Source organism: Aplysia californica, unplaced genomic scaffold (assembly GCF_000002075.1).
Source record: "Aplysia californica isolate F4 #8 unplaced genomic scaffold, AplCal3.0 scaffold00481, whole genome shotgun sequence".
NCBI lineage: Eukaryota > Metazoa > Mollusca > Gastropoda > Aplysiida > Aplysiidae > Aplysia > Aplysia californica.
Window position 1 is genome coordinate 489,129 of NW_004797751.1, and position 18,027 is coordinate 507,155.

Consider the following 18,027-nt stretch of genomic DNA (forward strand, 5'->3'; position numbering starts at 1 on the left):
CCCCCCCCTCCTAAATGATTTAAGGGTCTATTACATGTACAGGCCGACCAGACAGGTTTTTGACCATAGGCAAGCTGTACGGCCAGACAAAATCGAGGAAACTTGGTTTATTATTACACGCCACAATCAACCTGAAAGTAGCTGCACCGCGCGATCAACATATTCTACACACTAGGCCTAGTCTGGGTGAAACTTCACACTCGTGTGTGCATCATGGCGGACAAAACAGTTTTGGATGGTTTAGCGATTTTTGTCGTGTTAAAAAAGAAACCAACATCGCATGTGGTCAAAGGATTGGTTATTGAAGAGGAATGCGCTATCACATACAAATCTGCTGGATGAGGTAAGAACATTTCCAGAAGATATCAAAAACTTCATGAGAATAGACGAAGAGACATATTATTTGCATCTATTGTCTCGCGTGCAAAGCATAAAAAAGTGCAGGAATGGAAAATCCTGAAATACGAAACGAAACAAGTCATTCGCAAACCATTTCCCTAATTTTGATACGCTGATTCTGATTCTGGTATTATTTTTTATCAACGACATGATTTTCTATAATTTTGAAATTATTTCTGTTGTCCCCATGCGCAGCAAACTTCAAAGATTAGTTAGCACTCCTCTCAAGGCTGGATGGCCGGATGGCCGGATGGCCGGACGTCAAATTCACAGGAAGCGGCTGTGGGTTCTTGACATCCGGCGGGCCGGCCATTCGCCAGGTGTTCGCCTACGGTTTGAGCCGCATTTGTTATTACACGTTGCGATTAGCCGCTCGGCCCAGAAACCTGTCCGGTCGGCCTGTGCATGTAATAGGCCCTTTAGGTTGTGTCAATGAGAGCTTAAAACATATACAATTATAAAGTTTTATTCTAAAGTGAGTGTTAGTTTCCAATTTTCATAATTGGTGGAAAGGGGGAAATTAAGAAAGTTTCTTTATCATGGTGTTGCTAGTCTAGTGGTTAGGTTACCAGGTTTGAAGATTTAGGGGGTTCAAGACTCAGCTTGACCAGATGGAAAAAGGCACTTTGCACAAATTTTCCTAACTTCAGCCTGGTGTGAATGGATACCTGGCCAAAGATGGCAAAATATTTCTTTAATGTGTTAGTGTTTTAGCGCATGGGAAGTGGCAGTTTACTCTGTATGCTTCCTGGAAAGTTAAGAATGTGTCTGAGTGCTTAAGGTTCTGCTGGGATAATAATAGTTGTAAAGGGCATTGAGCATGTTGTAGAGTGTGGATATGTTTAATAATAATAAGGATAATAATAATAATAATAATAATAATAATAATAATAATAATAATAATAATATTATTATTACAGTCTAGCACACTCACAGCAAAATATGCACATTGCGAACTGATTTTCAGGTCCTGAATAATTTCATATACATGTGTCCTAGAGAGTGCGGTGGCAGAGCGGTTAGTGCGCTCGTCTCTGAAGCGGAAAGTCCGGGTTCGAACCTCGGTTCGGACACAGCTTATTTTCCCCCCCCTCCTACCCACCCAGCAGTAATGGGTACCTGACTTTGAATTGGGGAAGCAAAGGCGGCGTGGAAAGGAACTGGCCACCCTACCACAGTATGCCGAAGGCCCAGGAAAATGTCTCACTAACAAGGCAAATCCCAGTGTCCGGATCGGATGCGGGAACAACTTTACTTTTTACATGTATACTTTTTGTATTTAATCACTTTCTTTTATTGCTAAAACTAAACTTTTCCAGAGAACAACAACAATTCAGAACAGATGTCTCGAGGATCCAGCTTGGATGGCAAATGGGAGATGGTAGATCCAGACTATGGTTCACCTGCAGCCAGTCTCTCTCACTCGTATAGGTAAGTGATCTGTGACTGTGTGGTAGGGCTGGATCCTGCTCGCCAAATTTGAGAGTGACGATTCCGTTGGCTTCAAAGAATCACGAATACGCGAGCCCTCGTGGAACTGCGGCGGAACACTGACTGAAACTGAACAGTGTCATATCAATACCACTTGACGAGCGCGAGTCCCACTCTTGTTGTTCCGCCATCCTCTCCGCCCCCACTCCCTTTGTTGCGCTGCTCTATCTACTGACTTCAATTAGTGACCCCCCATAAATTTCCCTTCCCCCCAACCCCATGATTCGCTAAAACAATGGCTCCATAAAATTCCTTCTGTCTGTTGGTAGGACCCCGTTCATTTTGTTTTAATAGGGGGGTTGGACTATGCCATCTTTTGTAAAATAAGGGGAGCCATACTAAGTGTTCCGTTCTTGCACTCGTGACTTGACTCAGCAGTAGGTTAAACAAGCCACAAGGTGGTGACAGCGACAGGGGAGTGAATCGGGAATTGGAAGGCGATACTGTTCCGTGTTCCGCTGAAGTGAATCGCGAATTGCGTTCCGCAGGCAAGAGTGGCGATTCAGTTTCGTTCTCGCGCTCACAACCCAGCCCTACCGTGTGGACGGTTTTTCACCCATTGTGAAATGATGAAATGGTGTAAGTTAAACGCCCCTATCAATTCTATTAGGTTAGTTAAGAGGGACCTCTGAATTTAACGTCCATCTCCGAAAAGACCGAGCCAAGTGGGAAATTTGTGCAAAGTGCGTTTCCCAAGGACACAATGTCGGACCGAGCTGAGGCTCTAACCCCAAACCCGCAATCTCAAGATTACGGATCCGGTGGCTTTACAGCTAGGCTACCAAGGCCACCTCACCCATTCGCGACCTCAGTGCGACCTCAGTGCTTTCTTGTCGTATCTCCATTTAATTAAACATTGAAAATTTGACATTTTCTTAAGCTCATTCTTTGTTATAAACTGTTTTCACTATTATTAAAAATGACAAGAAAGCACTGGGGTCGCGCATTGTAGCACTGAAGTAAATACCAAAGGAAGTCACTCTATATGATAGCTGAATGATTGATGGACATCAGTGAATTTTTAAGGCATATTTCTTGGGCTGTGAGAAGGTTTAAAAAATTTCTAGAAACATTCTACCATGACTTCTGTTTCCTGAACTGATTCGTTACTTGAGGGATTTTCACTGTATGAGTCTTCGGTACTGTAAGTGTTGAATTACCTTGCAGTTTTGAAAGGCACCTTAAACCTATAGAATTTCGATTTTTCGAAAGACAGTATTGATGCAGCATTTGGGGGTGACTGAAGGAGGTCCATGGCGGGTCATGCTTTTGCTTTTTCTCCTCTATTGTACATGTATTTGTCTGAATGTCTTGCTTTTTTTCCTGCTCTGAATAAACTTGATGGCGTCGGTGTACTTCTCTTTACTCAAATAAACTTGGGCTAAGAATGTTTAGAGAAATGGAAAAGGGGTGGGTCTGTTGTAAAATGTTGCCATTGCCAACACAAATCGAACAAACTGCAACATTGTAACATTGTAGGAATGTGCAGGCCTTTAGATTTCCAATGCTAACAAGGTTTTGCATTGAGCCAGTTAAAGTCATAAGTGAAATGTATAAATAAAAACAGGTCTTTATTTTAAGTTTGAAATTATACTTCAAAGTGGTTGTGCATGTGCTTTACGTTTCCCCATTGATTTCAAGTGCACTCCAGGATTTGACAAATTATTTTTAGATTCCTCAGCTGTAATAAGAATGGAGTTGACCCCCATTCTTATTGTTTCACACGTCAACTTAAATATTGTGTGTTATACATGGTGTTAATGTAAGTTTCGAATGCCTTACTTATGAAAAGCACTTGTAAATTTAAATAGGCGAGACAAGGGGTACATCACAAAATTAACTTTGTCTTCCCTTTATCTCTTTAAGGTATAGTGGAGGGTTAAAATAAGTCTAAGCCAAACAGGCCAATTTCTCTTCTCTGTGGGTGGTTGATAGGTGCTTTGGTTTCGTTTGTTTCTTCTTTCCTATTGGGCATCTGTCTTTATCTCTCCTTCTTTATTGTGTTTGTTACTGTCATTAAACACCTCTAATCTTTGGCCCTTATAGAACTTAATTGTGGTACAAGTGCCATAAATCGCTTACTAAAACTAGAACTTTCTCTTTTGTGATTGTTACTCGCTTGTAACGCCTCTAATCTTCGGCACTTATGTGACCCTATTGTGTTGCCAATGCCGTAAAACTCTTACTAAAACTAAAACTAAAACTTTCTCTCCTCTGCCTTGTGCTGGTACAGCCTCGAGTGGGAGAAGCTGTTCACCCAGGCAGAGATGATGCGCAAGCTGAAGGTGCGCGCCTCTGAGGGGAAGCTGCGGAGCAGTCGCTTCAGAAGTGTTGTCTGGAAGGTGCGTCAAAGGGTACCAGCAGAATATGGGGTTTTGTGTGCTGAAGGTTTTACTTTGTTTCTTTTAGCAAATTTAGAACTCAGCTTTTTAAAAATTATATTTGAACTAGTTTCTCTTTGCGAATTTGGAGCTCAATTTTCTTGTAATTGCCGTAGTGGAATTGACCTAGTTTGTCCTTGTAAATTTGGAGCACAGTTTTCTAAAAACTGACCAAGTTTCTCCTTGTAAATTCATTGTGTGCGGTGTCCTTGTGTGGGTTCATTAAGGTATACTTACATTAAAACAAACACAGAGTTCTAGAACTGTAGTTAGTTCACTATTACAAGTCACAAACAAAAGCTTCTACATCCTTTCTACCCCGCATCTACTCCACGACTAATTCACAATCAAAGCCATGGGTGGTTGGCGGTTGCTCTGGTGTGGTTTGCTTCTTCTTTCCAATCAAACATCTATCGTCTTTTTCTCCCCTTCTTCTTTTTCGTGTTTGTTACTCTCTTGTGACCCCTCTAATCTTCGGGGGCTCTCGTGGCCTAGAGGTTAAAGTGTTGGCCTCTCATTCAAAGGTCCCGGGTTCGAATCCGGGTAGCGACCGTGTGCAAGTTGCGCACGTTAAAGATCCCTTGGTGGTCTAAAATCGATAAGAGTAGACTTCGGCCGCCACCCGGGCAAAATTCAAAATTTCCTACCAATTGAAAATATTAGGTGTGTCCCGCGCGCTCATATGACCTTTTGCAGTTGCAAGCGCCGTAAAACATTTTACAAAAACAAACAAACATCTAATCTTCGGCATTTATATGACATAATTATGTTGAAAGTGCCGTAAAACTCATACTAAAGCTAAAAAACAATCAAAGCCTTGGCTTCCACCCTATGAACTCTCCTATCCTAGTTTATTGCCGTAAGTGGGGGTCGTAAAGTTTATGGTACCTGAGGAAATGGTACCCAGAAGCCAATCACAGCTCAAGGACAACAGATAGCAACAGACAACCGACACAACAAGGACGTGTTCAGTGGAACGTGCCCTACCTGTCCAAGACAGTCACCCGTACAAATGATCATTCCCCCATCCCCCCTTGTAGGTTTTTTTTTAGTACAGTGTAGCCTCTCTATAACGACATTGTCGGGACCAGAAAAAAAATTTCATTATAGAGAGGCAGTAAAAAAATATTACTAATAATATATAAAAGGAAAAAATTGGGACATGGGCACCATGATGCTATACAGAGGATGTTGTTATATCGCAGGTCGTTATAGAGAGGCTGCACTGTATTATAATGACACCGTCCAAGACACCCACCTTTCTCAGAAAATCCACTTTTCTCCTCAGCAATGGGTGGCTGTCTTCGACAATTTTGACTGTGTTTCGTTCACTGTTTGGTACACAGAATGTAGGGGGGGAATTATGCCCCTGTTTCCTCAACTAACTGTCATTTAGTGTGTTTAACGCCGTATGCTGAAGTCATAAAACAAATTTCTCGGAGACAAGGTTGTTTCTTGGGTGGTTGGTGGGTGCTATGGTGTGGTTTGCTCCTTCTTTCCTATCAAATATCTTTTGTCCTTAACTCCTCTCCTTCTGTTTTGTGCATGTTACCCTCTTGTAACACCTCTAATCTTCGGCACTTATGTGACCTTATTGTGTTGCAAGTGCTGTAAAAGACTTACTTAAATGAATAAACAAAACAAAAGTTGTTTCTCTTTGTGGTTTGCTAATAAAATTCCTTCGATTATTCCTCAGCTGTTCCTGGAGGTACTGCCAGCCGACATGGGGCAATGGGTTGAGAAGACTCGTGTCTCAAGGGCCAAGTTTGAGGAGCTGAAAAACAAGGTGAATTTTCTTTCTTATGCAGACCTGCCAAGTACCCTGATTAAATCGGAGCCCTTCCTTTTTTTTGCCCGTCGGAGAATTTTGATCGGATTTTACATAAAAGTAGAATATTTTTCTTGAATTCTATTTTTATCAGTCACATACAAATTATCATAAAGGATGTGATAATACGCAGGCTTGTTTTCATTGATCGGATTTGCAGGAAATGACCTCGTGACTACCCGTGAAAGTTTCCGTGGAGATTTCACTCCCACACAGCCGTGACCATCTGCAGCGCTAAGAAGAGCTCATATGGATGGGATAACGTCGATCCCTAAATTGCACCCCATCTCCACTCCCTCGCCTGGCAGCATGGTGTTAAGTTTAGAATAGGCGGAACCAAACTTGCGAGATTTGTTTCAAATCAGGGCTGAGTGGGCAAAGCATTTTTCATCTTAGGTAGGTAAAAACCATCAGAAGGGAGCTGATTTTTCTTTCTGTTTCCGCATTGGACAGGTTTCCGTTTTAAACAGGTAATTAAAAAGGGATTTATCAAGTGGGAAACAGGGAAATTCCATTTAGACAGGTTTATGTCTTACACAGATTTCTGTCTTACCCAGGTTTCCGTTAAAGCAGGTCGACACCTCCAGTCTGTGGGAGAGCCACTGGAAAAAACAGAAGAATAACAAACTCTATAATATAAAACCCAAACTGGGACCGCGAAATCCTTCGGACCTCTCCAGAAGAGATGGAGTCATTTTTACTCGATTGCACATCGGACACACGGCCCTGACACACAAATACCTCTTACAGGGAGATGAGAAGCCGTTCTGTGTCGGATGCGACACAGATTTTACCATTAGACACAATTTAACTGAATGTCTAGACTTTGGAGACTTCCGAAGGAAATACTTCAAATGCAAGAAATTGCAAGACATTTTTTCCGTCGTTGGTCCCAACAGAATCTTGGATTTTATGAAGGTCATTGGCCTTTATGGGAAATTATAAAATGAAACAATATTGTTAAAAATTTTATTGTTATTTATAAGAGTTGTTTTAAATTGAAAATATATTTACACCGAATTTTAATATTTTAACATTTTAAAGTCTAATAGTTGACCAACCGTGCAGTGAACTGTTGCAAATGCAACCAACTTGTGTTTGGCGCGCTCATATGACCTTATGCAGTTGCGAGCGCCGTAAAACCCCATACTAAACAAAGCCCCCCCCCCCACTAAAAAGCAGGTCGACTGTACCTCCTAAGTGATGTTATTATTGCTTTTTGTGGTAAGATTTTAGTATCTCATAACAGGTGTAAGAAAGAGTAGCTAACTTTTGCTTTTTGAAATAAAGTATTTTTTGTTTAGGATTTTAATTCCTCTCACCTGATTTAATGGAAAGAGTAGCTAACTATTGTTTTATTGGATAACTTTTTGCTTGTTTAGGATTAGAATTGGTAACTTTATTGCTTGCTATGATAACTTATTGTTTACTGTGGATTTTTAGTACTATCAAAATGATCCAATACGGTCACCCATTGTTGAGGGTGAAAAGTGCTTTTTTTAAAGACAGGTATGGACATTCTTGGCAGTATCATTGTGTTTTTAATAAAAAAAAAAATGTTGGTGTCAAAACTGATGTCAGTAAGAGTAGCTATAACTGTGGAATACTTCATCACATGACTGCTCTTGAGAGGAGTGACGAAAATTTCTGCACTGGTGGGACTCAACAAGTGAAAATAAACGAAACAGAATGATGTCTAAATTTCTGCTAAACCAAGTCAAAGAAATGATATACGAGTGTGGAGAAGGGAGCCTGATGTACTCAAGAGATACAAATTATGTGGAACTTTTTGTGTGTGGAACTTTTGGAATGGTTTTGAAAGGTTTTCCTTTCTCAGACTTATTGCCGATGCTTTTTCTAACTTTCATCAGGGAACATATTTGGATGTATCGCTGATGTATCAGTGTTTTCAACAGGCTCCAAAGTTTGTTACAGTTTTCATTCTATGGCTTTTGAAACATCAGTGAATATCAACATTAAATTACCTTTCTAATGATATATAGCATTTCATTACATTGTATACTACACCATCTGTGAAAGGTGCTTCATATCTATACCCTCAAAATGATTGCAAGGGTATACAAATTAGTTACATCCAAATGGTTTCAAACACCGAAAAGAATTACATCCAGAATGAGTCAACTTTACCAACAACTGTATTTCTTCAACTATAATGTTGTCTTTGTAGTCCAAATTTCTTGCTCTTAACTTTTTACTCTTTTTAAATCTTTCCCCAGCTGATTGTAAACCCTCGGAAAGCGGTGGATTCTGTGAATCTGTCATTACACAACCCCTTGTCTCAGGATGAAGAGGTGAGAGTATAATAATGGAGGGAGGGAGGGAGGGAGGGAGAGGGGGGGGGAGGAGAGTCTCAGTGTTTTTTGGTGCTGGAAAACAACTCAAAATAACTGGCGTCTGTGGCGTAGTGGCTCTGTGCTTCAGTGCTGCACGCACAGGATGTGAGTTTGATTTCTGTGTGGGGAGCTTTTAACACTTTGTCTTCTCTTGGTGGTGCAATAATGCGACAGTGAAAATTATCCGTTCAGGTCAGTTCTGCAACAGGCCGGAGAAGTCCGTTGTAGTCACTCTCCTCGCTAGGTGACCAGATGGGGTATTTTGTACCGCTGGCTGTCTGATTCATCATCATCCGGTGCCTTGCTGACTGGCGTAGGCGATCATGGACCTCCGCTTCACTCTGTCTCGTGTTGCAGCAATGGTGTCTGTTGTTCTTGCTACTCCTAGCCATGTTGTCATCTTGTCCAGTATCTATTCCTTCTGTCTGCCTCTGCCTCTCTTTCCATCAAACTTGCTTGTTGTTACAATATTCTCCAATTCTTCTTTCTGCGTTGTGTGTCCGAAGAAATTTGCCTGTCGCTTTGGTATGCTGTGTGACTGCAAAGCATTAAAAAAATATTAAATATCGCCGTCTGTCTGCTGGGGCATTTATTCTTCTTGGCCGAGTTGGCCAAGACAGGCAGATTTGAAGCAGCCTGCCTTCTAAATGATGTAGATTGTGTGGATGGTGGCGTAAAACATCTACAGTCTACAGTTACAATTACAACTCAAAGCCCATATCAGGCCTACTAGTATTCCCTTAAGTGGCGACACTTTGAGCTTGTTATTTGTGAAACTTTACCAACATGAGTGAATCTGACTGGGTGGCTGGCAGGTGCTCTGGTGTGGTTTGCTCCTTCTTTCCTATAAAAAAATCTATCGTCTCTATCTGCCCTCCTTCTTTTTGTATTTGTTACTCTCTTGTAACACTTCTAATCTTTGGCACTTATATGACCTTATTGTGTGTTGTAAGTGCTGTAAAAGTTTTACTAAAACTAAACTTAAAAGAGGGAGTTTGACATTCAAATCTTAACAATGGTTTGACTTTTGTTCATGCCCTAGGGAATACCTTCTGGCAGTCAGGTGTCCTGTGCTCGGACTGGAGTTCCTAAGCATAGCAGTAACTGATTCTGTGTCCATGATGTCGTGGTTCTGGGCAAATTTTACTTTGCCAATGTTAGTTTCTCTGATAGGCCGTGTATCTCCCCCAACATGTGAACGTAGTCTCAGTTGTCGTGTCTTTTTGAGAGATCTATGAAGAATAGCGTGGGTGGTTGGCGGGTGCTCTGGTGTGGTTTGATTATAATCTTCTTTCCTTTCAAACATCTATCATCATTATCTCCCCTCCTTTTTTTGTGTTTGTTACTCTCTTGTAAAACCTCTAATCTTTGGTACTTATATAACCGTAGTATGTGTTGAAGTGCCTTAAAAGTTTAACTAAAATTGAATGTACTCTCAGGTGTCTTTTTGAGAGATCTGTAAAGAATAGCGCAGGGTTAAAGTCAGAGCCAGTTTTTAGCATTTCACGATTTTAATGTGGGCATAAATTGGTTTCAAAGGAGACGGACAGAAAGATTTGAAGGGGGGTGGGGGTTTGCGGATGAGTGGACAAATGGATGGACAGACAGACACACGGATAGACAGGCAGACAGACAGACAGACAGCGAATATATATGAGCTTTGATTGGAAAGTTAAAGATCATGGTCTGTCAGACGAACATTTAGAGTACATGGCAGACAGACAAAGAAAGTGAGAAACAGATAGACATTCAGAGTGAAAAGCAGACAGGTGAGTGACTGACAGACATAATGGTAAACAGACATAATGAGTGACAAATAGACAATGTGATGCTCATGCAATTGTTACCACTGTAAAACTTTTACCGAAGTGAAACTGGCAGACAGAATAAGTGACAGATACAAGATGTGACAGGCTCGCAGGCACTTTAACTCTTACAGTACTGTCGGCTATTTAGTCGCCAGGCCGTAGTGGGGTCATTAGCCCTGGCAACTTTAATCGCCGGCTCAACCAGGCTCTCTAAACATAATTAAATCACGAATGAACCCACTGCATTGAAGTAAATATCAAAGGAAGTCACTCTATATGATAGCAGAATGGTTAATGAACCTCTGAATTTTTAAACGTGTTTCTTGGGCGGTGACGCTCTTTTTTAGTTTTAAAGAAATACTACCATGGCTTCAACGCTCTAAACTGGTTCGGTATTTTAGGGTTTTTCCCTATTTGAGCCTTCCGTACAGTAAGTGATAAAATGACAACAGCTGTTTTTCTTTCACCACAGAGTCCATGGAACAAGTTCTTCCAAGACAATGAACTGCGTTTGACCATCAAACAAGATGTGATCAGAACGTAAGTAACCCCGTCCTATCCTACTAGTCTGTATTGAGTTGTTTTGAGCTGAAAAGGTCACAGTGTGCAAACTGTTTAGAGCGACCGTGAAGATTATTGTTTCATATTGAGTTGTTCGTAACAAATTAAATGACATCAGAGCATGTTATTTAAATTGTAATTTAACAGAACACAGCTTTAACGGCAATAGAAAAGTTGTGGGTAACAAATTAAATGACAGCAGAGCATGTTATTGAAAATGTAATCGGTCACAACAGTAACAGCAATAGACTTGTGCACAATAAATTAAATGCCATCAGAGCATGTTGTTTTAATTGTTATGTAATAGAACATAGCAGTAACAGCAATAGACAAATTACTACAGCCACAGAAATTGAATGTCACCCGTCAATATGTGTTTATGTGCCTTTTTTTAAGCAGCTTTGCACAGTGACCCTCCTTTAGTTATTATATAAAAAGATTCAGTTATGTACTAGAAAACAGAGACGGTCATTTTTAGGGTTACATGTAAAGGCAGTAAATGCTTGGCTGACAAGTTGTGATATGTTAATGTGGTATGGAAGTAAATTTTCTTCCTGACATTCAGTTCAGTGGAAAAGTGACTTGATTTATATTTTGTTACCGACTGTTTTAAGAATTGACTATAGAATGAAAGAAGCAAACAGCAAAGTAAAATTGTAGAATAGAATAGAGGAATAGAGTTTTGTAGGAAAGTAGGAAAAGTAGACGGATTGTTAATTAAAGTATGATAAAGGGAGTATGATAACATAAGCTGCCAGATTGGTGTGGGGGGGGGGGGGTAGTGCAATCTTTAACCTACCCCTATCCCTTACTTCCTTTCTACGTTATATGACTACCGTCTTACTATATTTTTCCATCTCTCTCCCTGCCCACAAAATTGAAATGGTACCTCATGCAGCTATCCGAAGATTGAGTTCTTCCAATCAAACCAGCTCCGTAATCTGATGGTGAACATTCTGTTCATCTTTGCAAAGGAGAATCCAGAACTTTCTTATAGACAGGTGCTGGTTCTCTGAAGATGTGCTCTCAAATCATGTTGCATCCATCTGGTCTTGTTTTTCTTGTTTGTGTGTCGTTGTATGACTGTGTTGGGCTGCCAAACTGACTATTGGCTGGCTTTGCTACCTGCTGGCTTGCCTAATTTTTTTTCTCGTCAAAAAGAATATTCTGTTCTGAATGTAACCAATCAGTCACTTCTTGATGTTGTAACATGTTGTGCTTTTTCGTCACATACATCTGGCCTTGATTGTTTGCTTTTACCGTCCAGTGTTGGTTTGTATAATCTGTATAATCACTTTTTGTCTCACACTTTCAGTGTTGTGTGCATAGTACAACTGTAGAAATGTAGCTGGTTGGATTGTCTTATGTACAGAAAAAGTAAAGCATAGAGGGAATTTAAAAAAGTATTCAAATTTAAAATCATTATTTTGAAGTTCAGTGGAGTCGCCTTGAATGGAAATCTGTGGGACCGCCAGATTTTCTTCAATGCAGCTGGGTTTTAGGTTAAGAGAGTTTGCTCAAATAAAAGACGAAAACAATTGGGATTTTAGTTACTTTAGGTTTACAGCTGATTTTGGATCAATCATGTTTGGTGTTTAAGCAGACTGTACTGTGTCTGGTTTGATATTTTAACACATAACAATGCATAGCTCTTAAATTAATAGCAAAGAAATTAGTAACAAAATAAAACAAAACAGTCTGAAGACATTTGCAATGACTTGGTATGTGACAATTATTTTGAAGCACCACATTTTCACTATCTATTTTCTGCAAAGAGGTTCTGTGAGTGAATTTCAGAAAGTTTTAACGATGGTGAAGTGTTTGATTTTTTAAATGCATTATTTACTGTCCCTAGAATGTAGCTCCTATCTGTTGTCTTTGCATTTTGCACAGTGAGGGAGTAGGTAAAACATAGGTTTAGTGCGTGGCTGTAGCTCATACCGACAGAATATACTTATACTTCATTGTATGTCAAAAGTAATATTGGCATATGAAATATAGTATAGAATAAAGTGCATAGAGCCTGCTTTCGAGTGGGGACATGCAATATACAAATGCTATTTATTATTATTATTATTAAATTTTATAGAGATTCTGGTCCTCTAGAATATTTACATCTGAAGTCTTGTAGAGGGTGTGGGCCAATAGAATGTTGACATTTGAAACCTTTTAGAGGGTCTGGTCCAATAGAATAGAGAGTTTAGTCTTGCAGAAGATTAACAGCTGAAACTTTATAAAAGGTCTGGTCTTGTGGAAAAATCAACATCTGAAACTTTAAAGAGAGTCCGGGTTTAAAATAAGTCTATAGAGATGTTACATATGCACCAAGCATCTTATTTTATCAGAAGCCTCATTATAAACTCCTTACTCCGTGGACTTATTATAATTGTTAATGATTATTGCCACCCTTTTGTTGGAGCCCATGCCACTTTGGGATTTTTGTCTCTAGAAGCAAACAGTGTTTTTGTGTCTGTATTGTTTTATGCATGCTAATGATATAGCTGCCTGCATTTCACTCCTTCTTTGTCCTACAATTATGAAGAAATAGATGTCTTTTTCAGGTTTGACCGCCATAATTATTGTGGTATATTATTCCACAGGTAGAAGTTAACAAAAGTTGATGAACGCAACAAGCTAATAGATTTGTTAAATTAAACGTTCTCGGTTTTTGTGTTCAGTTTTCCAGAGGTGGAGTTCTTCCGCAGTACCGACATGGGCGCTATGATGATAGACATACTCTTTTGCTATAGTCGAGAACATGCTACCAGCTCCTATAAGCAGGTTTGTGTGTGTTTGGTATTTATACAATGTTTCAAAGGGAAAGAGAAAACAATAAGTGAGCCTGGTCTAACGTTCTAATGAACCTACTGTGAAGATTATGCACCTAAAAAAAAAGCCTAACATCATATTTGGGAACAGTCTGGATAAGCTCTTCTATTAATTAATTAATTAATTAATTAATTAATTAATTAATCATTAATTGATTGATTAATTAATTATTTAATTAAATAATTATTTAATTAATTAATCTATGTAGTGAGGCCTTTATAAGAGTCAATATGACTGAGGTGTAGATGAATGCTTTTGCACTTGTACAACTCAGAAAAGGATAAATGTGATTGTAGTTTGGAAATTGCTTTTTGGCTTTTCAAGGCTTTGTCTGTCAAGAAGGCATGCTCCCCCCCCCCCCCCCCCCCCCCTCCCCCAGCCCTGGCTTTACCTGCATGTTGTGGATGTGCCTTGAGTGTCTGGACAACACTCTGGTTGTGATTTTGTCACTTCTACAAGCCCTGTGGAAATTGCTCTCTTTAGTTAGATTTCTTCGTGGGATGGGGGTTGCTCTAATGTTGTTTGCCCCTTCGTTCCCATCAAACATCTATCATCCTTATCTCTCTTTCTTCTATTTTGTGTCTGTTACTCTCTTGTAGCACCTTCAGTCTTCAGTACTTTGTCTGACCTAGCTGTGTTGCAAGTGCCATAAAATGCTTCCTAAAACAAAACAAAGATTTCTTCATACTGGTCACAGAGACTCACTGTGTTTTAATGGGTTTTTTTTCCATTTTTTTATGGCTGTAGTTTAGTCCAGTTTTTTTAATGTGTTGTATACTCATTTTAAAGGAGTTAAGTGTTTTTTAAATGTGTTGTTATAGTACACTTTATTGTTGTTCTGTGTTGTTTTTATCCATGTTTCATTACGGCGCTGTTAAGTGTTACTTTATTTATCTGTGTGGACACTGCTATGGATGTTGTATGAGCAGTGAGTGATATATATTTTTGTGTGAATATTGGTTGTTGGATGCTGAACCTCTTTTAAGTGTTTATTTGCTTCAGTGTTCTTTAGGTTGATGATTAACATAAAGTTCAGTCAAACTTGCTCTGAGATGCACCTGTGTGAGACAATCACCTGTACAAATGGCCACTGTCTGATTCCCCCCTTGCGTTTTATTTTAAAATATTATAATGACATTTTGTAACATGGCCACCTGTCTAAGACTGCCACAATTGTATGATGGCCACGTCTGAGACGCCCACATTTCTCCTCGACAATGGTTGGCTGTCTAAGACAATTTTGACTATGTTTGGAAAGTTTTGAACAAGACTACAGTGGTCTCTGCCTAAGAAACTGGTCATAGGGAGACTAAAGAAGTGGCCAAACTCAACTACTACCCTTTAGCTTACCTTGTTTATTCTTTGATGTAAATAATGATCAGTTGTCGATATTGACACTAGAAAGAAGATAAAAAGGTTTTCCTTTTAGAAAAAAAATATATGTGTGTGTGTGAATGTCCGAATGATGTGCATTGTTCTAGGTACAAATGAGAACCAGAGGCTTCAGGGTGAATTGTCAAGGTGTGACTTTGTCACAATGGTATGATAGCGTGTGGAATTTATGAAACAACACCACGCGGTCAGTATTTCATACAGACGTATCTCAAAGGCCGCCAAAAATGACTAACGTCTGTATGCAATACTGCCCGCAACCAGTCATAACACCTCATAAGTGAAAAGAAAGAATGACTGTGAATGGGTCAGCTCCTTTTTTCCTATCAAACATCTATCGTCCTTATCTCTCCTCCACCATTTTTGTCTTTGTTACTCTCTTGTAGCAACTCTAATCATCGGTACTTGTATGACTTAATATTGTAGCGCATGTATTGCAGAACTCTTACTAAAACAGCTTTTATAAAGCAAGTGGAATCTTTGACCATGTTTGAGGAGCAAGTGATTCTGATGGTTGAAAACCTTTTAATGATTGACCGGCTCAGCTGAGGTCATGTGAGTTCCTTAAATAATGATTGGTGTAAGTGTCTGCATCTGCGTTTCGCAATAGGGGGGGGGGGGAATAGGAAGTGGTTGTTTGTACCTAAGATTGTCTTACACAGGTGGCCGCAAGAGCAGGTTTGACTGTACACCTAGATATTGTCATTGTCTTTTGCTGTTGTGTTGTTCTCTACTGGTAGTTTATTAGTTATGAGAGAATTTGATCCTCTGAAAAAAATTGCTTCGTCCCTTTCCTTGCATTGCTTCTTTTCCCATCAGGGCACTGAATGGGATTTCAGTGAATTTGAAATAAAGTTTCATAGAAAAAAAAACATGTCATGGCTATATACTACCTGTATGGCTGCATGGTGAAATCAGGTGCTGGTCAAAATAATGAAATTGAAGAAACTGGCATTTTTCCTCCGGTTTGGCAATTTTACAATCAAATTCTTGTCTTTTTGCTCAACACCTTTTATGTCTATATAATAAAATCACATTTTTGTGTGGATTTTTATGGAATTTACCAAACTTTGGTGGCCGTTTTTTGCTAATTTTTTATTTTTACCTCTGAAACAAGGTGACCTCCCCCTCTTTCAATCGATAACATCTTGATTTCTATAAGATACATGGATATAAAAAAAAAATCAGAAACAAGAAAAATGAACAAGCTTTAAGATTATATCAATAACTCCACATGCCCAAAAATTGACAAGCGCCTGAGTCCGCCACACCATGATACATTTTTATATATTCTTACCCTCATGAAGAAATTCAAGTAGTCTTTCTATCAAAATACCCCACTTTCTTTCCCTCTGTCATTTGGTGGTTGGTTGGTGGGTGCTCAAGTGTGGTTTGTGCCTCCTTTCCTATTAAACATCTATCATCATTATCGTTCTTCCTCTTTTCTTATGCTGCTCTCTTGTTACACCTCAAATCTTCAACACATGTGTAACCTAATTGTACCTAATTGTGTTGCAAGTGCAGTAAAAATTTTACTAAAGCTAAACTCTATTATAATCTCCCCAGGGTGGGTGATTGGCTGGTGCTCTGGTGTGGTTTGCTCCTTCTTTCCTATCAAACATCTATCGTCCTGATCTCTCCTCTTTCTTTTTTATGTTTTTGTTACTCTTTCGTAACACCTCTAGTCTTTGGCACTTATATGACCTTATTGTGTTGCAAGTGCCGTAAAACTGTTACTAAAACTAAAACTAAATCTCCCCAGGGTATGCACGAACTGCTGGCTCCCCTGATCTTTGTGCTGCACTGTGATCATCAAGCCTTCTTGCACGCGTGCGAGATCGAATCTGTTCTGTAAGTATTAGGGCCCCCAGAATTTTAAGAAACTTGACTTACTTACTTTTTTACTTTTTCATCCTCTGCTGCTATTGAGTGTCGAAAGGAGATGCAGTTTTCTATGGTAGGCCAACTCTGCAGCTCATTCAATTGAAATGTTATTGTTTCTTACGAAACGATAACTGAAAATATACATTTGTCACCATCACCTTTGGACTATGTTCAACCTAAGGTATTTGAATGAAATCATCCTCGTATCTGAATTGTACGTGAAACACACACACCTTTTCAGATATTCAGGTGACCTCTGACATTCAAACATCACTACACAGTCATGTTTTATCATATCATTGGCACCATATTATGGTAGTGGACGCAACACTGTGCACGCAGAAGACTCAGGTTCGATTCTCATGAGTTTAGAATTTTTATCGGGTATCTTCGTGTTTCTGCTGGATTGTTTTAATCTTCTCAGCCTGGGCTGGCCCTGACAGACAGGGTCGGAGCCGCTCTCCTAAATGATCTTAATTATTGTGTCGATGGGGTCGTAAAACCGGTACATTATAGAAAGTAGTTAAGTGAGGCCATATCATCCCCTTTTTACACTTTACCGCTTATTCGTTCTCAAGTGTTTTCTTCATGTGGCTGCCATAAGCTTTTTTCTAGTTGTTTCTCCTTTTGGACTTAAAAAAACTTTTTATTTTCTGCATCTTGACCTTGTTGGTTCCCTCTACTCTATACGTCTTTCGTTCGTAGTTGTTGTGCAGTGCTGATCAGTAGGGCCCAGTTTCTTGTAAAACTGCCTGTGTGTCACTGTCTGTGGTTTTGTTTTGTTTTGTTTTGTTTCAACTTTTTTTTTTTTTTGGTGTCTAATATCATCACTTTCTTATACTTTGATATGAAGGTTGCTTTAAAATGTTTATGAAGTTTTTTTATTAACAAAGTTGCTAAAAAAATTTTGATTCAATGTTTCCGTGGAGTGAGCCTCATATTAATTTGCTGGTTTGTTTGTTTGTTTGTTTGTTTGTTTTATGCAAAAGTGTGTTGTGCTTTTTGCTGAACATGGTCACAATGTTCAAGCAGTTGCTTGTCCCCTTACTCTATGAGAGAAAGAGAGAGAGAGAGAGAGAGAGAGAGAGAGAGAGAGAGAG

The 18,027-nt window shown here is 39.5% G+C and overlaps 1 protein-coding gene across 4 annotated transcripts in view; it reads left to right on the forward strand.

Annotated features, from left to right (window-relative positions):
- The window catches only part of LOC101856285 (TBC1 domain family member 5), a 70,918-nt gene that overhangs the window by 7,884 nt on the left and 45,007 nt on the right, over positions 1-18,027 (forward strand). For 3 of the 4 annotated variants that reach the window (XM_035971682.1, XM_035971684.1, XM_035971683.1), the window contains exons 4-10: positions 1,719-1,830; positions 4,124-4,232; positions 5,968-6,057; positions 8,337-8,411; positions 10,734-10,801; positions 11,721-11,823; positions 16,806-16,894. In XM_035971682.1, coding sequence (XP_035827575.1) covers positions 1,719-1,830; positions 4,124-4,232; positions 5,968-6,057; positions 8,337-8,411; positions 10,734-10,801; positions 11,721-11,823; positions 16,806-16,894 — 646 coding nt within the window. Of the gene's footprint in view, positions 1-1,718; positions 1,831-4,123; positions 4,233-5,967; positions 6,058-8,336; positions 8,412-10,733; positions 10,802-11,720; positions 11,824-13,500; positions 13,604-16,805; positions 16,895-18,027 lie in introns of all 4 variants that reach the window. The other variant, XM_005105618.3, reaches the window with a different exon arrangement.